General features: G+C 36.3%; 1 protein-coding gene across 7 annotated transcripts in view; it reads right to left on the bottom strand.

Moving 5' to 3' along the window:
* Positions 1 to 13,259: 13,259 nt before the first annotated feature.
* METTL8 (methyltransferase 8, tRNA N3-cytidine) overlaps positions 13,260 to 19,395 on the bottom strand; it is a 76,647-nt gene continuing 70,511 nt past the window's right edge. For 6 of the 7 annotated variants that reach the window (XM_085066481.1, XM_085066482.1, XM_085066480.1 and 3 more), the window contains one exon: positions 18,463 to 18,779. In XM_085066481.1, the coding sequence (XP_084922607.1) occupies positions 18,625 to 18,779 (155 nt within the window). In that variant the 3' untranslated portion in view covers positions 18,463 to 18,624. Of the gene's footprint in view, positions 14,597 to 14,706; positions 14,819 to 18,462; positions 18,780 to 19,395 lie in introns of those variants that run through there. The other variant, XM_085066484.1, reaches the window with a different exon arrangement.

Raw genomic sequence — 19,395 nt, 5'->3', positions numbered from 1 at the left:
AATGACTCTTACCTGCATCTTATCAAAGAAGCTCAAAGATCAAACCAGACACATTCATCTCTTGCTTCTAATTTGCTCTATGGCAGTCCACCAGTGTTTCACACAAGTATTAACAATCACAAAAAATACAGATGGGAAAGAATTCTGCATGTCCTTCAGCCAGTGCAGGATTTTTCATTTTGTATTTTTCTTTTATTGGTTCAGTATCAAGCATTGGAGATTTTTTTTGTGGTGGATCTGCAGCCCAGTAGCTCTCAATACACTGGAGTATTCTTCATTATAGTCTGGCAGTGTTAGCTTTGCTGATTTTTCTAGAAGGCAGAAGAGGTTTTTTTGCTACACTCTCTCATTAGCCTTGTAATTCTCCAGTAAGTACTAAGAGGGTAGGGTTCATAATTCTTGCCAATTTTAGTAGGAAGCAGTTACTAACCACTAATAATAAATATTTATATTTGCAAAGTTGTTTTCTCTGTTAATGTTACATCTTGACCCATAGCTGTTCTGTTCACAAACAATCCATATTTGTTGCATATTTGTAAAAGTCAGTATCAGTATGCAGATACTGCAGCATATTTTGAGGATGTCCTGTTGCTGTCTGGATTGCTGTGCAATTTACATCCTCCGTTATGACCTTATTTTGAGATATCTTATATTTCCCATCTACGTTATATTTCAATTCCTCTTTTTTAGATTGTCTCCTATTTGTTGGCCCTGTGCAGGTAATGAAGTGGCTCTAACTGATTGCTTTCAGTCTGGTCTGACAGATGTATGCCAGGATGAATCTAGTGTCATAGTTCATACATTAGAGAAAAAAAAAATCAAAACTGCATCGTCTGCAGCATTGATTAAGGGACAGCTTGAATCCCTAAGGCATTTCAGAGCATACTGCTAAAGATATTTCCTGTCAAAATAGGAAAATTTAATCTATTGCACATAGAATAAAAAGCCGAGTACTGGACATATTCAGCACATAGCCTGAAACACACCAGCATGAAATGAGGCAATGAAGTGGTTTCACTGTGCCAAGTTGAATATCTCAGGATTTTGACATCTATTACTACAATGCAGAACTTTGCCCAGTCTTGAGTAAAACTTCAAGTACTTTCAGACAGTAAAAGGACTCTGTCCCCTAACACTACTGTTCTGTTTCCTTCCGGTTTGATATAAATAATTTTTTTTCACTTTTTTTAAAATTATTCAATTAAATCCTCTTCTTGCCTTCTAAAGTTGTCTCTACCACATACACACATTTCTTCAAGTGTTTTCCTATTCACAATCAAGAAACTTCAAATTTCTCAAGGATTTCATTACGAAGAAATTCCAGGGCCATCTTTAGTCGGAGTCTTGTTTTGTCTTTCATAGTGACAGAAAATTCCCTAACACAGACTACACCCATTGGTGTAAAAGCTACAAGGCTTGGTCTGTGAGTCAGCTGATTTTAAGCGTGCAAACAAACACAGGCAGGGAAAAACTGAATGACGGCTCAGAGCCTCCTTAATTTGGAAGAGGGTATTACACAATGCACTGAAGCACCCATAATGGCTCTATTCCTGCATATATGTATAAGATCAGCAGAAGGTGATCTCCATTGCTCTGGCAGGAGGCACTCAGACACTATTCAGAGAAAGAGCAAGTGTTTCCATGTCATTAATCAAGATGGTGACTAACATTAATACACTGATTGACAGGATGCTCACAGCAGCTATTACTGGCTATGGATGTCATTCAATGTTATCCTCTTCCCATCATGGTGCATTGATGATGTGCTGGCAGAGGATGTATTTTATATATTAGCTTTCCTAGGAAAGCCCAACTGCACCCTAGGAATAAAACTGTGATCAGCCCTTTAAGATCACAATTTCCAACTATTAACCCAGAGTTATAAATAGGGCTAGAATTTCACAGTAGGAGTTATACTATGGAGAGATATACTAATCCTTTATTTCTTATCTCTCTCTCTCTAGGGAAAACTTATTTTCACTTTTGAAAAATCTTTTATAAGATTCAATACTGACACAGAAAAAAGTATGTCTATCAGACTTGACCACTAAAAGACAATGCATCTCATCTTCTGCCTTCCAAAGGTGGATTCACAATTCACAGTCATCTGTCACAGAAACAACAGGGAAAGCAATGTCTGTCTCAGATGAAGGGATTCAGTCAAGGTTTAAGGATCCTAGGGAAGCAAAGAAAACATTGTTTGCTATAGATCACTTGTCATGCATGTGCTTAATAAAGCTTACAGACCTCAGGAAGAGCCAAAATATTTCTTTCATTGCCAAGAAAACTTAACCTTACACCACCAAAATCAGTCATAAGATGCATACAGACTGCTTTGTACACAATTTGTGTTTTTTTCCACAGAAAGTCCCACCCAATTTTCCTATTAGGCAATTCCACTTCAGGTAGTAAGGGTAAGTGCCTAATAACACACAGGGCCCTTTTAGCTGCTTGCATGCTAACAACCAGTATAATTGTGCCTAGCTTTTTATTTCAAATGGAGACTACCTGCTTCCCATCATAATGGTCCTTCATTAGAGGACCTATTCCATCATGATTTATATGATACCTACGCAAGTTCCCAACAGGAGTTTTACTTTGAATAATAAAGGTACCTTCTTTGTTCCATACAGATTTTGTGCCAGTTCTATCTCCTTTTCACTTATTCTAGTCACTATTTTGATCTTCTTTTTGATGACAGTACCACAGTACACTCATAAATTCACATGCCAAGTTATTATGAAGTTTAAAAAAATCCAAAGAAGTTGTGAAGTACCCTGTAAAACTTGTTCCAAATTAAGTTTTTAGATCCTCATGGGTAAAGGATAGTCCATGGTCAATTGCACATACTCATTTATTTACAACAACATTTTGAGGCAAACAAAATAGCAGCAAGACATTTCTGCACATTAGTTTCTTTTTTCCATTCTATTTTTTCTATATTTCTATATTGTTTCCTGACCACACTTCAGGCATGCACAAAGCCACACAACTGCTATCTATGTAGTTCTGTGATTCTGTCTATGTGGAGCTGGGAAGAAGCAAGTCAACTTGCTTTCTTTTGGAATTTTTGTTTTACACACACACACAAATATCTGTATTTGTGTGAAATAACAAATAATGTTCCTTATCTGTAGTTTCTGAGACAGAGCTGAACCATTTCCAAAGAAAATTCTGCCATGGTCAAGCTTTGCTATTACTGAGGAAAGATCCATTGGTCCAGATGACCTATGTTTTATCTCTGAGCTTTAGTAGATCTCTTAAGTACTCCAAATCTCATTCTTGGAGTGCCTAGAGAAAACAGAGCAGCCTACTGATACCGATTTATAACTCTTTGAATAGGTAGAGCAAAGAACAGAAGACAGATGGGCTGTATCCTCCATCTCTGAGAATACACAGCATTCTTCGGTGTTAGCTGCAACTCTTAGGTGCCAAACTTACTGCTGTGCATGTTATCATATCATCCTTGCCCTAACCCAACCATGAGCAAGCAATGAGTTAACAATGAGTGAGATGAGATGATTATTAATCAGGATGGGACAATTTCTTACACAGCTTCATAACCATTTACAGTTTAGTGGCTGTACTGAACTCAAGGATTGCAGACATGACGTACCTTTTTTTGCTGATGTGACACATAAAAAATATCCATGTTGTCTGAGAAGCCTTTGTTTATATATGGCTTTAGTCAACCTTTATTATGGTGGTTATCTTATCCATGGCTCTTGTCATTTGGTCCTCAGGTTTAGCAATGGCAAACTGTTCCTGGATATTTTCTTGTAATGGGATTCAACAATATGAAAACAACGATTATACAGGGATTTTTTGGGAAAAGTAATGTTTCCTCTTTTATAGAAGCTTTCACTTTTCAGTACTGTCATTCCAAACTCCAGCCCTTCTATCTTCATGTGGCAAAGGGTAAGAGTAGCCCTTTTGACAAGGACTGCTGCAGAGGAGTGGAAGAAAAAATTCCAGCTGGGGACCAGGGCATCAGTAACTGAGGCTAGCACACATTCAGAATAACTCAGGACATCCCAGACTCCAGCTCAAAAGAGCAATTGCACTGTTATTGCTAAGTTCCCCTAAAGACAGTGTGAGTGCAGAGTCCACCCAGACATTAGCTTTTTCCTGCTTTTCAGGATCAGAATCAAACTATCAACCTGCCTTACTACAAACAAGTACTTATTGCTAGGAATAAACTCAAAAATGCTACTTACAATCTGATGTGTCCAATGCTGGGTATATTAAATAGAATATGAAATCCCTAATCCCTGTTACCGACTCAGGTATTTTTCCAAAAAAGCATTTCCTTAGTGTAATTCACAACTAGATTCCTGTCTGACTTCAATATGATTTTGTTTTTGCTTAAAAATCACAAACAAATTCCAAAATATTACAGGTCTCAAGCACCTTATTAAATACTAGCTTGTCCATAAAGACTGTGCAAGACACCTTAGAGATCTACACACAAATGCTGAAACAGAAAGGGATGAAATAGATGTATTATTAAGAAGTCCCACATACAAAGTATAACATTTCTCTTATACTTCTAATATAGTTTTTTGTTTGACCCCCAAGGCAAAACTTCTTATAACCACTATCTGCAGGAAGAATTTACTGTTGACATATACTGTACACTAATGAAACAAAATTACCTCAGTCCACATTCACACCAACCCCACAGCTTCTTAAGACAATCATTTTCAAAGAATTTTTGTTCAGTAAAATAAGCATTGTTTTAAGTTTCTTTATGGCAGACCAGTAGAATCAAAATGAAGGCAGGCTTGTTCCCCACTCAAAGCCCTTGCCTTCTTTTTAATTTCTCACAGGAATGAAAAGTATATTCAGCTTTCCCTCCTTCAGCACCACACTCTGCCCTTGTAGATTACTGAAACATGAATTTGTGAAGGCTGTTTGAAGTAGAAGGATGTTCCTATGTGCAGGAATGATGTTAATTCCTGTCACTCCGAACATCCAAGTGAGATTGTTGTTAAAGCTGCTTCTAAAGGACCAAGGGAATTTGTGCCATTCAGTTCAATGACTTTCTTCACCTCTATTAGACTAAACATAAATGTAATATAGCCAGGCCAGATTCCAAAGGTTAGTCTTTCATTTAGGCAAAATACTGGAGATGCAAAACCTGTGTAGCATTTACAGGAATCTAGCATGGATTCAATAAACCAATTGAACACGAAAGAAACATCCTTTCTAAATGCAAATTATTCAGGTGCAATTTGAGTTCCTTAAAGGTTACTCTTCAGTTCCCTCTCCCTGTCTAATAAATGAGAATGCAGAACAGCTCAGTTTCCTTTTTCCAAATTCTTCATATTAAGTCATTCTGCTGCTTCTATTATGGGCCTTTTCTGTATTGAGCAGATACAGACTCTGGACAGCCTCTGTTCTGTGACTGCTGAACACCAATATTAATATTTTACTAAAGCACTTCTTAGAAAAACTTAAAAACTAATTTAAAAAGGAGGTCTGACAACACAGCAATATACAGATATACTCAAGCTTCAGCATTTTTTCTTTCCTTTCCATTTTGCCAAAAGATTCTACATTATTTTTCCAATCTGGAAGCATAAAACCACAAATATCAGGAATGTCCCAGAAGATGTAGCCCAACAACTCTTGATATTACACCCATGATAGTGTCAACATATCCCTGAACACGTATGCACAGTAGTTCTAGATCTGACTACGAAATTTCTTTATCATGAGATCTTGTCTTAAGTGAAGTCTGTGACAAAACTTTTACTTTGTTCCTGAGAGTCAGAAAGATATTTGTTGTATCAAATTTGAGGCAGGGTTGTCCCAGCAATCACATGAAAGAAAATGTATCATATTACACTATATGTGTCATATTGGAGGTGTCCTCACAAGAAGAACTACATTTGTGCATATTAATAGCCACTTACCAGTAAGTTGCTGTGGGCCCTTTGTGGCAATGCACATTCATTACAGAAGTTCACAAGTATAATTTATACCAAAATTTGCATTTTTAATGGAATTTAATTTTCCATTAATTTAAATCACAAGTCATATGGCAGCATTGTCAGAATTAACAGGGATGAGTGAAACTGGAGAAAGAAGCACTAGAAGTTTTGTGAATACAGTAAGAATTTTGCATTTTCCATGGGTTTTTTTCACATAAGGTTCAAACAAGACATAATAACTGGTCTCACACAATGTCAGAGTTTAAGCTGGAATTGTGGCTATATTTTAGACAATCAATAATTCATTACATATCTCTTTCTCATCTCAGCTGTATTCTGTAATTTTTCAATTGTATCAAGGCCTCATCCATTATATATTAATGGTAGCATGCATGAAATAACTAGTGTTTGGAATGTAGGTAGAAAATAGACAAATAACAGTTAAAAGTTCAATTAAGAAAAAGAGATGTATCATGGTTTTCAGTCTGTGCGAAGACAGCACCCAAAATAAAGATAATTATAATACAAACTGGTAATAAAGTCACAAATGAATACCTTCAGCATACCATGCATAATTGAAACAAGGACTCAGTCTTCTCCAAAAAGCATGGAAATGGGCTGGATAATAAACAGTTACTGATTTTTCTACTGGTGGAATAAACCAAGACTTTCTTGTTTTCTTTATATCTACCACAGGCAGCAGAAATACACTTGTAGATCACGTATTAGGCATTTATCTTCTGGAGCCCAGAGACCCTGACTCCACCTACATGCTACTGAGAAACTTGAGAGCAACAGAGAAGATGTTTATGGCTAGGGCCAGACCTTTTAGCACAAGGGTCAGAGCAGTCCTCTGCCCTAGTTCAATCAAAAAAAGATTCTTCTCATCATACTGCTGTAATATTGTCAAGAAACCTCCTTTTGTTGTAAAATAATCTGTCTTAGTCTTACACCAGCAGGAAGAAAACTGATAAAATTCAAGTAGTTTCAAAATTTAATGAGTTCCTAATTTGTTGTGGCTTTATAACTCACGCATGGCCAACTAACTTTTAAAACCTCAAACTTTGCATGTTTTAAAGTTCTCATAGGAAATGAGGGCACAGCCTCATTTTGAAGCTCACATCTTATAGTAAGGTAACGGCTGTTTTTTTGACTGATAAATCAGCTGCACATGAACTGCCACTGTACAAAAGCACTGCATGTTGGATGCAATGGTTAGAGCTTTGTCATTTAACATAGCTACAGTTTTTTACACCCTGTTAAAGAGCTCCCTTCCCAGCTATTTCACCTACAAAAAATAGCTCTTGAAACATACTGTGCATACTTGGGATGAAAGTTTGACAAAAAGTTTAAAGAAAAAAACTATTTTTCCTCAAAACAGTCTTTCCTCTGCTGCCATCCACTTACAAGATATCCTTTCCTTAATTCAGAGTTAAAAGGAGTTTTGTCTACTTGGACTGTAAGCAATCTAAATAATGAAGAGTGTGCTTCACTCAAAGCAGAGCCAAGCATTGAAGCACCCTTGGGCCATACCTGGCCTGCCAGAGTGATACCCATGGGATCTCACAGCTTGTTCAAGGACTCAATTTCCTGGAACACCCTGGTAGCTGGATGGGGAGATGGCACCTATGCTGCACATGCTCTGCAGCAGCAGATCTGTGCAGAGAGAGCCAGGGGTGAATCACTGGCTGAGGTCTGCTCTGCCAGAGGTGCAATGCCACTGCTGGCAATGTACGTGCTCAGCCAAACCGACATTTTTGCTGACCAAGGAGGGTTTTTCCCTCCCTGCCCCACATTTTCAGGTGGCAAAGCACTCAGCAAGAATCTCTTCGGCTAGGATCTATGCAGAAGGCACAAAATGCTGTCAAAATAAAACACTGAACCACCTTGCTTTATTAAGAAGGAGCTCTTACTATATAATACTGAATTATACAAATTTGTCTACCGTACAAGTGAAAATGCCTTTCTTAATTCTGATTCTGTCACAGCATTTTGAATATCAAAGGTCCCACTTTAGCAAATTTTACAAACAAACAAACAAACCAAGTGTGCAGAACTTCATCAGAAATTAAAAAACCCCACACCAACCTATGTACTGGATGTTAGTATAGTACACAAACTTCAAAGCTGATGTTAGTATAAATCTCTGACATTATTCATCAAACTGACAATTTCCAGGCAGGCTCCCACAAACTCACACTCCTTATTCCCTGAACACAATAGCTAAAACCCAGTTAAAGAGTCAAAGTTCACCCCTTCTAAGGCTTAACCTAAGCTTCCTTCCTTACTTTAGGTTGCTCTCCCTCAAAGTCTACTTGTTCTGCCTCCTCTGCATATGGCAAAGATACACAAGCTATCCTGAGAGGGTTCTGATGCTTATCAAAGACTGAAATTGGCTGCTCTTCTGTATTTCTTTTAACAATTTTTAAATTTTAATTAATTGTTTTTTGTCATAGAAACCAAAGTTTTTCAGGAGTACATGTAATACAAGCACAGCTTTGGTTTTGATACAAGCCTATTGAGAATGAAATCATTCGTGTCACCAAAGCTGCATATGAGTGTCCACTGTTCCCAGATTAGGGCTTTAAATGTTCACCTCTATATTTAGAAACCAAAAACCAAATGGCCAGCTTTCCTGATGACTCAGCATCCATACTGACTGCAGAAGAATGTGGATCCCCGGCAGGCCCCTTGCATAAAAGTGCTTAAAAAGTCCAAACGTGAAAGTTATGGCTTGTGTACTTTTCCAGATTGAGAATAGAAAGATCCTTACTAACTTTTCTTTTACTTCTCATTCCATACTACTATTTGTTTTAGGAAAAACATCTAAGCAAACAACCTTTCTCTCTTACCTTATGTTGAATGCCTATTTAAAGAATTTCTTTTTTCTCCTGCCTGGACCTTTCTTTAATTGGATGCCAGCCAATTTCCATTTCTCTACCTCCCAGGCTGCTGATGTTTTCTATGCTCTCATTTTATTTTTGTACATACACATATACACACATGCATGTATGTATATATACAATCTAAGCCCATTAGGCTTATCTTTGGAATAACTGTTTTGTTGTGGTTTTGCTTAGTTTGTTTTTAAAAGAGGGAGTATTGAAACTCTCAGAGGGATGGAAAAGGTCGCTCTAGGCTACCCTGGGGAAGTTTGCACATTCATTACTGATGTCACCAAACAAGCTGGGCATGAAAACCAAAGGCCTGAAGTTGTCATTGTTCATGTAGTTATACATGGTTACACACACATATTTATGTTAAACTTGGTATTTATTCACTTTATGAATACAACCAGTAATACTTAGATAACGTATACTTAAAATATGTAAGTAATACTTACTTTCACTTCACTTGAGAATCACCAAAAGCTTTATTAAGATAAATCAGAAAGCAGTGTAGCTGGAAACAAGAACATAAAAATGACATGAACTATCACAAGCATACATATAGCATACTTTTACTAAAGAAATTGCTGGTAAAACACCAGATAAAACTGCTGTATTCTTGATCTCACATAGGAAAGGAAAGTCCATCAGAAAAAGAATTTAGCTAATATTTGCCTGCATTACCTTCAACAGTCTGTGACTTGCAAAAAGAGTGTCATGTTTGCTTTCTTTTTTAATCTGATTGACTAATTTAGAAAAAGAAGAATGAAAAATTGGAAAAAAAAATGGAAGCCCAAAGCATAATATAAGTTTGGATTATATTGCTTTACTGGTATTTCCTTAGAATCACATAGCATTGTGCAAAGTCTTTTGGTAATGAAATAACACAATTTCTATGAAATGTAAAAACATAGGAAAACATAAATGTGCATTTTCTCTTTCTGACAATGCATTAAAACAAGTAATTTTTTCCTTTATTGGGTTTTTTTTCCTATCTTCACTTAGTTATTTTGGACTTCAAAGGCCTTTTAACTTTAAGAATAGGCATACTTTCTCACAGGAACTTTCTCAAGTACTTGAGAAAAAACAACAAATATGAACATGCTTAAGGATTTTATTGTAAATCACTTATCCTAATCAATCATGCTTATCTGGTTGGCTATTAAGTTTCATAAAACTTATTACCCACTACAGAATGTTGTAGGATAAAAAATTCTGAATATCCTACACAAAAATATAAACATGTGAAATACATAAAAATATGTGAGCAAACCAAATTCCAGCCCTTAAACAAAGTAAGACTAGTGAACAAAGTATTTTTGTACTTCAATGTTTGCAATTTTATCCTTACAACTAGTATTAGGCACTGTCATGGATTAACCCCAACCAGCAACTAAGTACCACCAAGCTGCTCACTCACTTCTCTCTGGTGGGGTGGGGGAGCAAATCAGGAGGGTAAAATCAAGAGAATTTATGGGCTGAAGTAAAGGCAGTTCAATAGGTAAAGCAAAAGCTGTGCACACGAGCAAAGCTAAAGAATGAATTCATTCACCACTTCCCATGGGCAGGCAGGGGTTCAGCCATCTCCAGGACAGCCAGGGCTCCACCACATGTAATGGTGACTTGGGAAGACAAACACTGTAACACCTAATGTCCCCTCCTTCCTCCTTTTTTCCCAGATTTATATGCTGAGCATGACACTATATGGTCTGTAACTTCCCTTTGGTCAGTAGGAGTCAGCTCTCCTGCGTTCCCTCCCAAATCCTTGTGCAAGCCCAGCCCCAGCATTCTCACTGGCGAAGCAGAAGAAGAAGAAGAAGAAAAGGCCTTGACACTGTGCAAGTGCAGCTCAGCAATGACAAAAACATCCCTATAGTACCAAACTGTTTCTAGCACAAATCTAAAATATAGCACCATACCAGCTTCTGTGAAGAAAATGAACTCTACCCCAACCAAAACCAAGACAGGTGCTAATTAATTTGGATCCTAGTTGTGAGCAACTAGTCAATGTCTTGAAAGTGTTCTATAGACTTTAAGTCTTCTGGACTTAAACTGACATAAATTATGTTGGAAATTTGGGTCAAAGATTCAAAGATTTTTTTTCATTCAGATTTGACTCTGAGGCCTTTTACTAACATTGTTTCAAAGTAAAATAAATCTTTACTGTCTCTGATATTCTGCCTTAAGCCAACTGATGCAAGAAGAGTGTGATTTAGTAACTTGGTAAATACCCTAAGTGATATAATAATACTTGCATGTTTTGTAGACTGTGTACCATGCAGCGTCCTTTTCCATCTGCTTTCTTTTGCTATTAAAATAAGTACATGTAAAAGAAAAAGAAACCATGGTTTTGTTGATTTTATTGATTGCTTATAAACTTTGGTAAAATAAAACATAGACTTACTGCCAGGATGGTTTTTTCTTCTTCCTTTGTATATGCTAGCTCAGACTGCTTCCGATTTAAAGTGCAGATCTTATTTCAGAATTTGGTCACTATCGCTGAGGATTTATTCAATTCACTAATATGCACTCTTGAATAAAAAGATGACATATTTATCTAAAATAAGATAATGAATGTGTTTGTCATCATTTGTCTGTCAAAGAAAGTCATGGTCAGTGACAATGACAGCTTTTTCATATCATCTTTTCTTAACACAAACATCTCTGGTTGTTAGATCACAAAAATTCAAAAAGGATTAAATGAGTGATTTTGAACAGCATTGTGTGTCATCTTTGGGTTTAGCTCAGCCCATGTGTAAACAGGCTTAGCATTATCATTGAGAATTGCACCCGTTTATGCCAGGGATTAACATGCCAACATCTCTGTGAAATCACAGCTCCATGCTAAAGATGCAGCTTCTCACTTCTGTTATTTTCTTTTCATTTTAAGTAAATGCACCTTTAACTACAGGCTGCACTGGTAGCTCACAGGAATGGAGATTAAACCTGAAGTGAGCACAGAAGATTCAGCTCTGCTCCACTTCAGAGTAAAAACTGTTTCTCTGAGGGATTGTCACCCACATGCAAGTGCTAGAGTGCAAACCTCCTCCCTGAAATGCCTCACACTGCCTTTTCACTTCTCCACCCACTACTCTTTCTCATGCTCTCACTGTTGAGTGTAATCAATGTCATTGGAAGCTAAGCTGCCCAATTCCTCAGAACAACATCTGACTACTGTGCTTAGTAGGGAATGTAGCAAACAGAGCCATTAAAAATGGCAAAGCTTTTCCTAGTGTAAAATCAAATACTAGTGGTAGGTTTGGATTCTGCTGAATCCTATACTGCACATCAACCCTTTAATTCAAGTTCAAAGATGCACTCCTCCATTTAAAGAGCACTTGTTATCTCAGAAGGAAATGGAGGCTAGAGTGTGCCTGACATTAAAGAAAGAAAAAATTAGTGCTGGCTTTGCAATGAAACCCTCCAAAACAGCCAGTCTCACCCAAGCATAATTAATCAATTGTATACTTTCATAGCAAACCAACTACTTTCATTCTTTGGCTTTTGGCTTGTTCATGTACCAGCTTACAGTCGTAAGTGACAGGGAAATATGATGAGATGGTTGTCTCTCTCCCGCTCTCTGAGGCACTGTACTGAATTTGTCATTCTATATAAAATACTAAGTGCTCTATGATTGCTAGAGGACTACATGTTGTCATGCCAATTAGTATGTTCCCTATTTTCTACCTTTTCCTTCTCCATCTTTTCTTAATTTGGTAACTATCTACTAGACCTATTTCATATTCAGGCATATTCTTCAGCTCTACTGTTGAGCTGAATGTTGAGCAATATTAGGATCTCACAAAAGGTAATGAGAAAGGTTTTAGGATTGTTGTTTGTTCCCCTGTTTTTTTTTAATTGGAGCCATTTAAAAATCTTGAACAGTAAATATGCAAAATTTCCCTTTAACACGTACAAAAATAAAAATGGAAAAATCTAATACAACCCGTTTTTGGTAACTCACCAATCTTTTAGCCTTGTGAACATTGTGATTCCTTGTTTTTACAGGACACAGTGATAAATATATACAATGAAAATTTGTTGCCTGCCAACTTGACTAATTTATCTTGCTTTTTGTATCACATAAAGGTATAAATTAGATCTTCTAAATACTAAAACATAACATTATTTGCCATTCTCACATTGTCTATCATTCAATTGCGTATGCTGTCTTCATATAAAAATTCCTGGAGACGTGAAAAAACTTCACTATTTATTTTTACTGCATCTTTTTCTTCTAGATGAACAGGACACACTACAGGGAAGACTATACACTGGATTTATGCAGTAGCTATAGAGCATTCTATTTTTACATCATACTTTAAAATTCTAACATTTTGCTTGTTCTTATAATTAGCAGGATACACCAAGCCTGCTTTTTAATTAACTTAAAATTTCATTTAGTATCAAAACACAGGAATGCCCAGATTATTCTTAATCTAATTATTTATTAAATTGTGTATGCCATCCATGGGTTTTAGCCTTATTAAGCCAATTCACTTGCTTCCTTAATCTTTCAAGTTCCCTTAAAAATTGCAGCACCCTGATCAATAAAATATCCTCTGAAAATAAGTCTATCTTGTTGCTAACTCCTTTTTCACAGCAACAAATGACGATATCTTTGGCTAACATTAAGTATACAAAGCTTCAGAACACGGATATTAGCTTTAATATTCTTGACATACATTATACCTCAAATAAGCTAAATTTTCAGCCTCTTGGATAAGTGCTCCTCTGCAACCATAAGTGTTTTAAAGCAAAAAAACATATTCCATCTCTAAATTGCTGTAATCCCAGATGAAGTCTATTCTACTATTTTCTTTAAGTTTTATTTCCAGTTTATACAAATTCATTTTAAGTTCTGTTGAACAGATGCAAGTATAATAGAAACTGATATTGGGAGGCTCTTCATGGTGATAATCTGCAGATATTGTCTTGATTTAAATGGGATATCATCAGAACACATGGAGTAAATTTAATTGTTCTACCTTGATCGAACACCATCAGGATACAGACACTTCTGTTATTCTCTGGTATTTGCCTCCCAGGAGGTTAGGAATGTAGCTTCTGTCACTATAGGGTTCTACTTGAAAGAAGGTAAAAACATTATCCCCTAAGGAGAAAGCAAAAGCAGGTGTATCATACACTTGCCTGCACTGTTGCAAACGTGTGCATAGCACATACAAACTGCAACGAATGAAACATTCCATCTTTTTAATAAATTGAAATACGTTGTGCACATATGGATGAAAGACACAACCTACATTATTCTGCTAAGACGTGAAAATACAGTACCACTTGGGAGAATAAAAACTCTGAAGACAAGTCTTTCTACTTCCAATCCTCATACTGATTGCTTTGTTTACCCAGATTTCACCCTATTTTTGTGACAAATAGTCCCCTTTCTCTCCTTGTCTCCACCATTTCATTCATTTCTAGGCCCAAGGTCCTCACCCTGCCACACTACATCCTGTTACCAATCTTCTCCATAAACGATGCCCACAGTGTTCTGTTCCTCAGTTCCCTGTTCTGCATCTCAGTTGTCTTGGTCAGTTTATCCAAGCTTCCTTCTTACCCTAGCTCACAAACACTCAATCCCCTCTCTTGCCTGCCTTTGACTGCATCTTCATCTTCCTCCCCTCTTGCATATATGGCTCTTGCTTTCAAATCAGGCAAATTCTTCTTTTAGTTCCTTGGTACTAGCAAAGGGTGAAGGATGATCATTCAACAGAGAAGTTTCCTTCTCAGCTCAAAGCCCTGTCCAGGCATGACCTGTATGCCAGGAGGCAAAGGTAAAAAAAAGAACCTGTTAAGATGCTCATGGCAACCCATGTAGTTCTTACTGACTATATACTAAGTGTAATTGTGTATAGGAGATTTACACTTGTCCAAATTCTGGATGATTCTTAAGACAAGGGAAACTGGCACATAACTGATGTAAAAAACCCCTCATGTCCAATCCTTGCTCCAAATATGGAGAGAAGTTTACCTGTACTGAAAGGCAAAGTGATCTGCATTATTAACAACAGTGTTTAATATTTTTGCAACACGTGTACACGTTTTATTTCCAAGGTTGTTCAACCACCCATTATGAAGATGCTCTATGGAAAAGAAAGGGCTTATATATGAACTATCTATGAACTATCTTATATATGAACTATCTATATCATAGACATCACACTGGTATTCAAGGCCAGGTTGGACGGGGCTTTGAGCAACCTGGTGTAGTAGAAGGTGTCCGTGCTTGCAGCAGAGGTGTTGGAACTGGATGCTCTTTAAGGTTCCTTCCAACCCAAAGCATTCTATGACTCTCTGATACTTGACTTAAAATAATTTAAAAATACAGCCAATACCACTACATATAATTTAGCATCTATACAATTCATTGTATTCACACAAAAAGAAAAAGCAACCTGTACGGAAGGAAATAAAACTCTCTTTTTTCAATCCTAACAATAATTCAGCTGGCAAACTTTACTGCACATGTTTGTGTATATAGCTCCTGGAGAAACTGCTTAGTTGTCCACTATGCATAGGGAAAAGAGGAAGCAAACCATATGTCAACAGATCAAAGAGCACACTGCAACAGTGAATAAAGTTCACACCACAAACGAAAATGACATAGCAAAATATATGTTAAGTAATTTCCACCAGTGTTTATTACAAATTCTGGGATTGTTTGTTATAAATTTTTAGTCATTATTAAAACAGCAGAATCAGGAGATTAGTTGTGTAGTTTCCCAGACAGTAAACTTTTCCCTAGTGTTGCTAGAGTTCCTACTCAGCATGATGAGTCTCCTCCTCAGGCCTGTATTTTGGCTGTCTTCAGATTTGGTTGATTTGTGGATATGGCACAAGCACCTGCCTTGGTTTTGGAGGGAAAAAAGACGTTTTTTAATATGAGCTAATTGTTATTGACTAAATACTTCAAAATCAGTGTAGGAAAAAATGTTGGCCACTTTATTTACTTTTTAACTGTCTTGCACTTGCTTGAAAACCAAGCAAGGTCTAAACCAGTAAGTACCACATTCATTTATGTCCCTGTACATAAATGTAATGCAATACCAGTGGAGCTGGGAAAAAAATACACAGTATTCATAAAGCAAGCCAAAACCAATGAAGCAAAGCTCAATTCTAACAAGACTACTTTTCTCTAATTGCCATTTGGAAGCTGTGCTGAAACTAGAAAAGAAACCTCCACAAAAAATTAAAGAAAATTTTCAATTACAAATTAAAATGTTTAATATTTATAGAATGTGTATAAATTAATTTTAGGTACACATCCAATTAAATAATTAACTTTGCATGTCAAAAATGAAACTTAGGTGCCTTTTTCTATACTAATAAACTAATTTTTCTTTCCTCCAGAAATTAATTAACAATAAGCCATTTTAAACTGCATTTCCTATGTAGCTGACTGCATCTCTCTTTCCTCTCCTGTTTCAGTAGTCCTATTTGCCTAATACAGATAATTTGGAAGTATTTTAAAAATATGTCTTTGATTAAGCTTTCTGAAAACTGAAATGTCATGAAGCCAAAATACCAAAAGTGCTACTCAGATTCAAAACTTCTTATTTGGAATGATGTCTTTTTCCATTTCCCCTTCTGTGAATCTTAGAACTGTTCAGACAGTGGATATTCTGCGCTTAAAAATAGTAGCTGATATTATTATTTCTAAATCTGGCAGCATTATTCTAAAAGAGGCAACCAATACTTACGCTACAAATTGTGGAAGAGAAACAAGCTGATTTTGCTTAAGGTCATTCAAAATTCAGGTTTTGGTTTTTTGTGATGTCACACTTTTGTTAAACTAACAACATAGAATATTAGAATCTTGCCAGAATCAACATATCCTTGTGAGTGCCAAAGCAAACATTACTTTAGCTTCTACATAAGGAAAACCCATGTCACACACATAAATAAGATTGCACAATGCTCAAGAGCTACCATCATCACCACCCTGGAAAATTCTACAAGTGGAAATGATTTGTGCTAGCTAAGAGCTATGTATATTCAGAAGTCACAATTAATAAAACAAAGTAGAAACATATTTTAAATATAAGCAGACATTAATTTATATTTTCCATGAAGATGCTACAACTTCTTAGGCTCTAAGAAACACAGCTGTGTTTTAACCTTTGATTTATACCACAAGAGTTTCATTGCAGGTTACAATAATGCTATTGCTAACCAAAGCTTCCTAAGCCTCTTAATTCATAAAAAAGCATCTTCCTCTAATGTGAATTTCAAAAAGGGATCAGCCCCCTTGTTGCACTTCATTCTTGAAACACATCAAGGTTAAAGGGGATGAAGCTACTTGGTGTCCACATTTAGATAATTTAAGGTTTTCTTAAAAACAGTCAGTTCTCCTCAACTTAGCAACTAACAACTTGCAAAAAAGCCATCGGGCTGTGCTGTCAGCTGTGACATGATTACCCTTCAGACTAAAACAAAAGCAAGAAAAGAGACTTTGAGTGTCACTGTATTAATGGCACTCAAAAGTGCATGTTATAGATTACATGCATTACATACCCTAGCTGAAATAAGAGATTTTATTCATTCACCTGTTTCTTGTTCTCTCCTCCTTGTGGCTAAGAGATTTAAAATTACATTTAAATAGCAAAGTGGCATAGGTGGTATCTTTAAATACTATCTCAACAGCCTCAGTATCATGTTCTACATTTCAACACAGTGTTTGCATTTTGGTTTTCTTCCTAAAAGAACATGAAGTACTAGTGTAGTCCTGTCCTTTACTGTATCCCCACTTGGTCAATAAAAAATATTGTGGTTTTTTTCTAATATCCAATCCCTAGGAAAGCAACTTCATTCTGTAAACAACAAAAATATCTCAGCCAGGTAGATTACCATTCTAGTGTGATTACATTACCCCATAACAATATTAATAAAATGTACTCTTGACTACTGTTTTTGCTCCTCCCTCTACTGTATCCTACATATCGTAAAAATAATGTTTGTATTTATCCAGACAAGTATTAACTATTTGGTTTCAGCACTGTTTTGGTATTTTGGTAATTCTTTTCTACATGAAATATGTTCAGTTTACAACCTAGAGCACTTTAAAGATATCGTATTGTATTTGAATTTGGCATGTTCCTTATGAGCATGTAGATGAAAAATGGAGACTTCAGCATAGTAAAACAGTCACAGTGGAGGACACCAATCACTGAGTAATCTGATATGTACACTTATCACATGCAGTTAGTGTGAAATAGCTTACATGCAAATCAGAAAGAGATTTTTGTCTTCATTATTTATGCACCAAGAAATTTCCCTCCAAAGAGGAAATACAGTTGCAAGACACACAGTGGTTGAAAAGGATGTGACTTGGAAATTAACACAGTGCAGCCTGTAGTAGTAGTGTGAACACATATTCTATTTCTCTAAATCTCTGAAACAACTGTGCTTCAGACTAAAACTTTTTACATACTGTGAATTTCAACAGGAATGAGATATATACTTATACTTACTGACTATTCATATTCAAGGGAGTAAAACAGTGCCTGGTCAGTTATGAAAAGATTATTGCATATAAAGCAGAAGTCAGAAATTACCTTACCCCCTACCCCAGATTTTTCTCACACATACATATTTACAAAGAAATGAAAGTCAGAGAAAGGTTTCCAGTTCAATACATTTATTGAACTTTTTTATACTTTTCAGTGGCTGAGACAACATTTACTGGAAATACACGTACTTAAATATGCTTCTGTTTCCAGATTTCATTTCAATACTACATTTCTGGAGTACAATTATTTATAAGGGTGCTTTTGGTGGCTTCTTCAGGATTGTGCAGATAGCAATGGCTTCTGGAACTTGCTTTGTATCCAAACTCGCTGCATTTTCACTTTTTTCTTTCTATTTACTTGTAATCGCCGATCAACTAAATTCTGTACTTCAGTTAATCCAGCCAAGTTGAACATGTTCCATACTTCATCTATTTTTTCATATGAAGAATTATTGCAATTTAAAAAAAAAAGTCATTTGTAAATGTAGTAATTACCAACCTGTAGTTCAACCAAAGATAGAAGTAAATCTGTTTTGCAATTTGAAAGATAAAGGACACTGCCTGTAAGAAGTCCTTTGTTAGAAATTCATTTTCACAGCTCTTGATTTATATTGCAGTAAAAATTGTTGAGGCCCAAACCACATTAGTTATTACTCACAGCATCCATAGATACCCTTTCTTCACAGGGTTCAATATGCCATAATTGAGTAAAAAAGTGCATGCCATTTGGTCACTGTTCATGTATTACCAAGATAAAGCTATTTCACCTGACAAATGACAATCCAGACTTTTACGCCACATACAGCTACAGACCCTCCTTCCAAGCATGCTTACCCCAGTTTTAAGAGAGAAATCACGTGCATGTTTAAATAACAAAATTTGAGCATACAGTTAGACACAGGATACTTAAAGAGAAATTTCAAGTGATGTTGGTAAGCAATCTTGGAGGACCCCAAATGCAACCAGTGTACACACAAAGGAAATTATTTTCTTACAACAGTTAGCTTTGGGCTTTTTAAAAGCAGAGAATTTGAAAAGGCCAAAT

This window comes from Lichenostomus cassidix, chromosome 7 (assembly GCF_008360975.1).
Source record: "Lichenostomus cassidix isolate B80296 chromosome 7, HeHo_3.0, whole genome shotgun sequence".
Taxonomy (NCBI): domain Eukaryota; kingdom Metazoa; phylum Chordata; class Aves; order Passeriformes; family Meliphagidae; genus Lichenostomus; species Lichenostomus cassidix.
This window is presented reverse-complemented; position numbering and strand designations above follow the sequence as displayed.